General features: G+C 57.3%; 2 protein-coding genes across 2 annotated transcripts in view; one reads left to right on the forward strand and one right to left on the reverse strand.

The window, feature by feature from the left end:
• Positions 1–538: 538 nt before the first annotated feature.
• Positions 539–7,909, forward strand: MRPS18A (mitochondrial ribosomal protein S18A). The gene is made up of 4 exons (XM_075337907.1): positions 539–688; positions 3,442–3,473; positions 6,593–6,697; positions 7,766–7,909. The coding sequence occupies exons 1-4, from the start codon at positions 571–573 to the stop codon at positions 7,907–7,909; spliced, it is 399 nt and encodes a 132-aa protein (XP_075194022.1). The 5' UTR covers positions 539–570.
• A 32-nt stretch (positions 7,910–7,941) lies between these two features.
• Positions 7,942–8,888, reverse strand: part of RSPH9 (radial spoke head component 9) — a 12,910-nt gene continuing 11,963 nt past the window's right edge. Inside the window, exon 5 of the mRNA XM_075338920.1 lies at positions 7,942–7,958. Within this exon, the coding sequence (XP_075195035.1) occupies positions 7,942–7,958 (17 nt within the window). The remainder of the gene's footprint in view (positions 7,959–8,888) is intronic.

Genomic DNA, 8,888 nt, shown 5'->3' on the forward strand with positions numbered 1-8,888 from the left:
TCCTCTGCAGCACATCTCTCTCTCTCCTCTGCAGCACATCTCTCTCTCTCCTCTGCAGCACATCTCTCTCTTCTCTGCAGCATATCTCTCTCTTTTCTCTGCAGCACATCTCTCTCTCCCCTCTGCAGCACATCTCTCTCTTCTCTGCAGCACATCTCTCTCTTCTCTGCAGCACATCTCTCTCTTCTCTGCAGCACATCTCTCTCTCCTCTGCAGCACATCTCTCTCTCTCCTCTGCAGCACATCTCTCTCTCGTCTCTACAGCACATCTCTCTCTCTCCTCTGCAGCACATCTCTCCTCTGCAGCACATCTCTCTCTCTCCTCTGCAGCACATCTCTCTCTCTCCTCTGCAGCAGTGCACATCTCTCCTCTGCAGCACATCTCTCCATTAGTGCAGTTTCTTTCTCCCTTTCCTAGTGTCAGCAGAGCAGGCGTCTCCCGGTAATCCGCCATACACCGGTTCTCCTCTCGCCCCATCCCGTTATGTTATCATTCCGCCCACAACCAACATGGCGGCCGCTGCACTGACAAGGTGACCGGAAGCGGAAGTCAGTGCGGAGCGGAGAAACATGGCGGCTCCGTGTGCGCTGCTGGGCTCCATCACACGGCGGCTGCTCCGTGCTCCGGGAAAACTGGGATCTCCGCAGTGGGCGGCCCCGGGGGCTCAGAGCCGAGGACTGCGGGAGTGTGAGTGCGGGAGGTGGACCGGGGGACACTGTGATGATCCCTGCGGGGGAGGTACCGGGGGACACTGTGATGATCACTGCGGGGGAGGTGCCGGGGGACACTGTGATGATCACTGCGGAGGGAGGTACCGGGGGACACTGTGATGATCACTGCGGGAGGAGGGACCGGGGGACACTGTGATGATCACTGCGGGGGGAGGGACCGGGGGACACTGTGATGATCACTGCGGGCGGAGGGACCGGGGGACACTGTGATGATCACTGCGGGAGGAGGAACCGGGGGACGCTGTGATGATCACTGCGGGAGGAGGAACCGGGGGACGCTGTGATGATCCCTGCGGGGGAGGTACCGGGGGACACTGTGATGATCCCTGCGGAGGGAGGTGCCGGGGACACTGTGATGATCACTGCGGGGGGAGGGACCGGGGGACACTGATGATCACTGCGGGAGGAGGTACCGGGGGACACTGTGATGATCACTGCGGGAGGAGGTACCGGGGGGACACTGTGATGATCACTGCGGGAGGAGGTACCGGGGGACACTGTGATGATCACTGCGGGAGGAGGTACCGGGGGACACTGTGATGATCACTGCGGGAGGAGGTACCGGGGGACACTGTGATGATCACTGCGGGAGGAGGTACCGGGGGACACTGTGATGATCACTGCGGGAGGAGGTACCAGGGGGGACACTGTGATGATCACTGCGGGAGAGGAGGTACCGGGGGACACTGTGATGATCACTGCGGGAGGAAGGTACCGGGGGACACTGTGATGATCACTGCGGGAGGAGGTACCGAGGGGACACTGTGATGATCACTGCGGGAGGAGGTACCGGGGGACACTGTGATGATCACTGCGGGAGGAGGTGCGGGGGGACACTGTGATGATCACTGCGGGAGGAGGTACCGGGGGACACTGTGATGATCACTGCGGGAGGAGGTGCCGGGGGACACTGTGATGATCACTGCGGGAGGAGGTGCCGGGGGACACTGTGATGATCACTGCGGGAGGAAGGTACCGGGGGACACTGTGATGATCACTGCGGGAGGAAGGTACCGGGGGACACTGTGATGATCACTGCGGGAGGAGGGACCGGGGGACACTGTGATGATCACTGCGGGGGGAGGGACCGGGGGACACTGATGATCACTGCGGGAGGAAGGTACCGGGGGACACTGTGATGATCACTTGCGGGAGGAGGTACCGGGGGACACTGTGATGATCACTGCGGGGGGAGGGACCGGGGGACACTGATGATCACTGCGGGAGGAGGTACCGGGGGACACTGTGATGATCACTGCGGGAGGAGGTACCGGGGGACACTGTGATGATCACTGCGGGAGGAGGTACCGGGGGACACTGTGATGATCACTGCGGGAGGAGGTACCGGGGGACACTGTGATGATCACTGCGGGAGGTAGGTACCGGGGGACACTGTGATGATCACTGCGGGAGGATGGTACCGGGGGACACTGTGATGATCACTGCGGGAGGAGAGGTACCGGGGGACACTGTGATGATCACTGCGGGAGGAAGGTACCGGGGGACACTGTGATGATCACTGCGGGAGGAAGGTACCGGGGGACACTGTGATGATCACTGCGGGAGGAGGTACCGGGGGACACTGTGATGATCACTGCGGGAGGAGGTACCGGGGGACACTGTGATGATCACTGCGGGAGGAGGTGCGGGGGGACACTGTGATGATCACTGCGGGAGGAAGGTACCGGGGGACACTGTGATGATCACTGCGGGAGGAGGTGCCGGGGGACACTGTGATGATCACTGCGGGAGGAGGTGCCGGGGGACACTGTGATGATCACTGCGGGAGGAGAGGTACCGGGGGACACTGTGATGATCACTGCGGGAGGAGAGGTACCGGGGGACACTGTGATGATCACTGCGGGAGGAGGGACCGGGGGACACTGTGATGATCACTGCGGGAGGAAGGTACCGGGGGACACTGTGATGATCACTGCGGGAGGAGGTGCCGGGGGACACTGTGATGATCACTGCGGGAGGAGAGGTACCGGGGGACACTGTGATGATCACTGCGGGAGGAGGTGCCGGGGGACACTGTGATGATCACTGCGGGAGGAGGTGCCGGGGGACACTGTGATGATCACTGCGGGAGGAGGTGCCGGGGGACACTGTGATGATCACTGCGGGAGGAGGTGCCGGGGGGACACTGTGATGATCACTGCGGGAGGTGGACCGGGGGACACTGTGATGATCACTGCGGGGGAGGGGCCGGGGGACACTGTGATGATCACTTGCGGGAGGAGGTGCCGGGGGACACTGTGATGATCACTGCGGGAGGTGGACCGGGGGACACTGTGATGATCACTGCGGGGGGGAGGTACCGGGGGACACTGTGATGATCACTGCGGGGGAGGTGCCGGGGGGACACTGTGATGATCACTGCGGGAGGAGGTGCCGGGGGACACTGTGATGATCACTGCGGGAGGAGGTGCCGGGGGACACTGTGATGATCACTGCGGGAGGTGGACCGGGGGACACTGTGATGATCACTGCGGGAGGAGGTGCCGGGGGACACTGATGATCACTGCGGGAGGTGGGACCGGGGGACACTGTGATGATCACTGCGGGAGGGAGGTGCCGGGGGACACTGTGATGATCACTGCGGGAGGAGGTGCCGGGGGACACTGTGATGATCCCTGCGGGGGGGAGGACCGGGGGACACTGTGATGATCACTGCGGGTCACGAGACTGCTTTTTTTCTCTTTCCAGTGACTGAAGTGAAGGTCGGGAAGGTGACAACGGTGAGTGCGGGTCACGTGACAGGCAGAGGAGGCGGGGCCTGAGGTGGGGGCGGGGCGGTCAGGATCTGACACTGAACCCCATATAAATCTATGGGGACCAGGAGATAAATGCTATAAAATGGTGATAGTGAGGGCTGCGGCCACAGACGGAAGCAAAATGGGTCAAGAGAAGGTCAGTGAGGGGGTCACACTGCCTCCGGTCCGCTCATTACATCTCATGAATATTCACTGCTTCTGCGCCGGCATCTCTCATTGGCTGCAGTCAGACTCTGGGTCCACAAAGTGCAGTGTAAACATAAATAATTGGAAAAAATCAGTGTAGGGTCCCCCTATTTTGATACCCAGCCATAAATAAAGCCAACAGCTGGGGGGCTGGTATTCTCAGGCTGGGGAGACCCATGCTTATGCCCCCCCCCCCCCCCCCGTCTAAAAATAGCCCCAGCTTGCAGCTGCCCGAGAGTGCTGCATCCATTAGATGTGACAGTTCTGGCATGTTACCTGGCTCTTCCTGATTGCCTTGGTGCGGTGACATTCGGGTTAATAAGGGGTTAATGACACCAGGGAATTGTTAAAATCAAATCATCAAGTCCGAGGTAAGTTATTGGGGGGGTCTATAAGACCCCCATTACTGATCCTGTAAGTGAAAAGAAGTAGAGAAAAAAAACTTTTTTAATCAAACTAAACCCCACCCTCTTTCTCCAATTTATTGATCCCCCAAACACCCTGCAGGTCCAACGTAGTCAACACGAGGTCCCACGGCGATCCCGGCTCTGCTACATCCTGAGGTCACAGTGCACGGTCACATCTGCGGCGTCAGTCACAAATCACAGCTGTCATTAACCCCTTATTACCCCCGCTGCTGTAAAGCATCGGGACTGTCACATGTAAAGTTGCGCTATTCCTGGGTTTCCGGTTCGGGTTCTCTCATCACTAGTGATGCCCGGTCCGGCTCCCTCCGCTGCGCTCACCAGGAACAGCCGGATCTTATGGATCCCTAACATGTGTTCACCTCGGTGTGTTTTGTGCTGGGGAGACGAGTGTTCCCCGCTGGAGACCGCAGCGTCCACGCTGGAGACCGCAGCGTCCACGCTCACCATCAGGGCTCTGGGCACTGTGGACTCTCGCTGTGTTCTTCTCGCGTCTCCGCAGCATAAATGCAGATAGGAAAGCCGCGACACAGGTCAGATTATACCGCGGAGGAAAGAAGCGCCGGGGACGGGGGTTTGTATGAATCCATCCACTGCACGGACACTGCCCAGCGGAGACTGCCCAGCCCAGCGGAGACTGCCCAGCCCAGCGGAGACTGCCCAGCCCGGCGGAGACTGCCCAGCCCGGCGGAGACTGCCCAGCCCGGCGGAGACTGCCCAGCCCGGCGGAGACTGCCCTGCCCGGCGGAGACTGCCCTGCCCGGCGGAGACTGCCCTGCCCGGCGGAGACTGCCCTGCCCGGCGGAGACTGCCCTGCCCGGCGGAGACTGCCCAGCCCAGCGGACACTGCCCAGCGGACACAGCACAGCGGACGCTGCCCAGCGGACACAGCACAGCGGACGCTGCCCAGCGGACACAGCACAGCGGACGCTGCCCAGCGGACACAGCACAGCGGACGCTGCCCAGCGGACACAGCACAGCGGACGCTGCCCAGCGAACACAGCACAGCGGACGCTGCCCAGCGGACACAGCACAGCGGACGCTGCCCAGCGGACACAGCACAGCGGACGCTGCCCAGCGGACACAGCACAGCGGACGCTGCCCAGCGGACACAGCACAGAGCTGCCCCAAAGATGATAATCATGCATCCAAAACCCTGCCTCACCCCGTTGCGAAACCCCAGCAGTGCAGCAACTTGCAACAATTATTGAGTGGGCGGGATTTGGTTCCGGTGGGCGGGGTCTCATCCGTTTTATACTGGAATTTTGCATCCAGTTACAGCTATTATGAGAATTTAGTGTCTGGCGCCGGAGCCGTCATTCACAGCAGGGAACCGGCTCTTTGCCTCGGATCAGTCTGACCCATCACTAGCAGAGTGGTGATTGCTGCTCCGGAGGTGCAGGGAGCCCTGTGTGTGGTGCTGTGCTGCAGAGCGAGGGCTGCGGAGCCTCCAGGGCGCCATTACTACACAGCTGGGATTGTTACAAACCTTCTGCACTGACACATTGCACCGCTCTGCTGCATTGTAACAAAACCTCAGCTGTGTGATCCGCACTGTCAGGATAGAAGGGAATCGGCAGCTTTCTGCCATGTAATCTGAGTGCACCGCGGTGTAGGGGCTGAGAGCCTGACTCCAGGGATGTCCCTTACTGGGCTGTGTACTGTAGTGTCTATACAATCAGTGTTTTATCAGCAGGAGATTATCACTGCTGGACTAGGTATCATGTGCAGACAAGGCTAGCTCAACTGTGTAATGCCCCCCTCCCCACTACTGACTGCTTTCCGTGTGTGACCCCCGCCCACACTGCTGATTGGCTGCTTTCTGTGTGTGACCCCCGCCCACACTGCTGATTGGCTGCTTTCTGTATACACTGAGCATAGGCAGAAAGCTGCCAATCAGTGGTGTGGGCGGGGCTATACAAGGCTCCATATTCAGATGACTGTTAGATCTGCAGCAGCGAAATCAGTGATTAGATAAAATCTGCAGCCCAGAGAGTGCCTGATGTCTAGATCCGAGGTCTCTGCCCCCCCTGCTGCTGCTCTGCCGCCCCCCTGCTGCTGCTCTGCCGCCCCCCTGCTGCTGCTCTGCCGCCCCCCTGCTGCTGCTCTGCCCCCCCCCCCCTGCTGCTCTGCCCCCCCCTGCTGCTGCTGCTCTGCCCCCCCCCTGCTGCTGCTCTGCCCCCCCCCCTGCTGCTGCTCTGCCCCCCCCTGCTGCTGCTGCTCTGCCCCCCCCCCCTGCTGCTGCTCTGCCCCCCCCCCCCCCCCTGCTGCTGCTGCTCTGCCGCCCCCCTGCTGCTGCTCTGCCCCCCCCCCCCTGCTGCTCTGCCCCCCCCCTGCTGCTGCTGATCTGCCCCCCCCTGCTGCTGCTGCTCTGCCCCTCCACCTGCTGCTCTCTGATTACACATTTCCTGCTGACAGATCACATTTAGGTCAGACACCACAATGTGCTAAGAGAATAAATGTCTCCTGCAGGTGGAAGGACGAATCCTGGAAGAGAGGCCCCAGATGTGTCCCCCCAACCCCGAGGGGAGGTGTCCTGTCTGCAGGTGGAACCTGAAACACAAGTACGACTACACGGTACGGCCGAGAGCAGAACTGAGAGCGCAGCTCTGAGGTATAACATCGGGTCAGTAATGTAATGTATGTACACAGTGACTGCACCAGCAGAATAGTGACTGCAGCTCTGGAGTATAATACAGGAGGTAACTCAGGATCAGTAATGTAATGTATGTACACAGTGACTGCAGCAGCAGAATAGTGAGTGCAGCTCTGGAGTATAATACAGGAGGTAACTCAGGATCAGTAATGTATGTACACAGTGACTACACCAGCAGAATAGTGAGTGCAGCTCTGGAGTATAATACAGGAGGTAACTCAGGATCAGTAATGTATGTACACAGTGACTACACCAGCAGAATAGTGAGTGCAGCTCTGGGGTATAATACAGGAGGTAACTCAGGATCAGTAATGTAATGTATGTACACAGTGACTGCAGCAGCAGAATAGTGAGTGCAGCTCTGGAGTATAACACAGGAGGTAACTCAGGATCAGTAATGTATGTACACAGTGACTGCACCAGCAGAATAGTGAGTGCAGCTCTGGAGTATAATACAGGAGGTAACTCAGGATCAGTAATGTAATGTATGTACACAGTGACTGCACCAGCAGAATAGAGAGTGCAGCTCTGGAGGATAATACAGGAGGTAACTCAGGATCAGTAATGTAATGTATGTACACAGTGACTGCAGCAGCAGAATAGTGAGTGCAGCTCTGGAGTATAATACAGGAGGTAACTCAGGATCAGTAATGTAATGTATGTACACAGTGACTGCAGCAGCAGAATAGTGAGTGCAGCTCTGGAGGATAATACAGGAGGTAACTCAAGATCAGTAATGTAATGTATGTACACTGTGACTGCACCAGCAGAATAGAGAGTGCAGCTCTGGAGGATAATACAGGAGGTAACTCAGGATCAGTAATGTACTGTATGTACACAGTGACTGCACCAGCAGAATAGTGAGTGCAGCTCTGGAGTATAATACAGGAGGTAACTCAGGATCAGTAATGTATGTACACAGTGACTGCAGCAGCAACAGAATAGTGAGTGCAGCTCTGGAGGTTAATAATTGTTGTCTTTCTGTGCAGGACGTCCTGGTTCTCGGTCAGTTCATTCGCTCGGATGGTGGGATGCTGCCGCGCAGGGTGACAGGACTGTGCACTGAGGAGCACAAGAAGGTGGAGGCCTGTGTGAAGATGGCGCACCGCGCAGGTGAGGCTGGGATCTTATAACGGCATCAGGAGCACTTACAGTGGAATCTCGCTTAACGAGCAAAGCGTGCTGTAAATGTGTAACACGGTTTATTAGAAAGCTTCGCTGTACGAGCAAAATCCTCACCGCACACACCTCCGGTTCCATACATCCACCGTGCTCTGACCCGCACGTGCAGTCCACACACCCACACACACACCCACACACCCCCACACACACACACGCACCAACCAACACACACACACACACACCCAGCACGCACCAACCAACAGACAGGTGTATATATATATATACACACACACACACATATATATATACACACACACACACACACACACACCCAGCACGCACCAACCAACAGACAGGTGTGTGTGTATATATATATATATACACACACACACACATATATATATATACACACACACACACCCAGAACGCACCAACCAACCGAGAGGTGTATATATATATATATATATATATATATATATATATATACACACACACACACACACACACACACACACACACACACACACACACACACACACACACACACACACACACACACACACACACACACACACACCCAGCACGCACCAACCAACCGAGAGGTGTATATATATATATATACACACACACACACACACCCAGCACGCACCAACCAACCAACAGACAGGTGTATATATATATATATATATACACACACACACACACACACACACACCCAGCACGCACCAACCAACCGAGAGGTGTATATATACACACACACACACACACAGCGGTGCGCACCCATACAGAATCCAGACCCCGGGGGAGGCTGATATCAGGAGTCTGGGGTCCCGGACCACCTCTGATATGCAGCTCATGGCCCCGTATTATCTGTCTGGGACTTTGCTGTCAGTAAATGAGAGCATGGTGCTTTACCTGCGGAGGCTGCAGACGCTCCTCATCAGTCACTCATGGGCTTGTTCCTAATCCATTGTCTGGCCCGATACGTTG

Source organism: Anomaloglossus baeobatrachus, chromosome 3 (assembly GCF_048569485.1).
Source record: "Anomaloglossus baeobatrachus isolate aAnoBae1 chromosome 3, aAnoBae1.hap1, whole genome shotgun sequence".
Taxonomy (NCBI): domain Eukaryota; kingdom Metazoa; phylum Chordata; class Amphibia; order Anura; family Aromobatidae; genus Anomaloglossus; species Anomaloglossus baeobatrachus.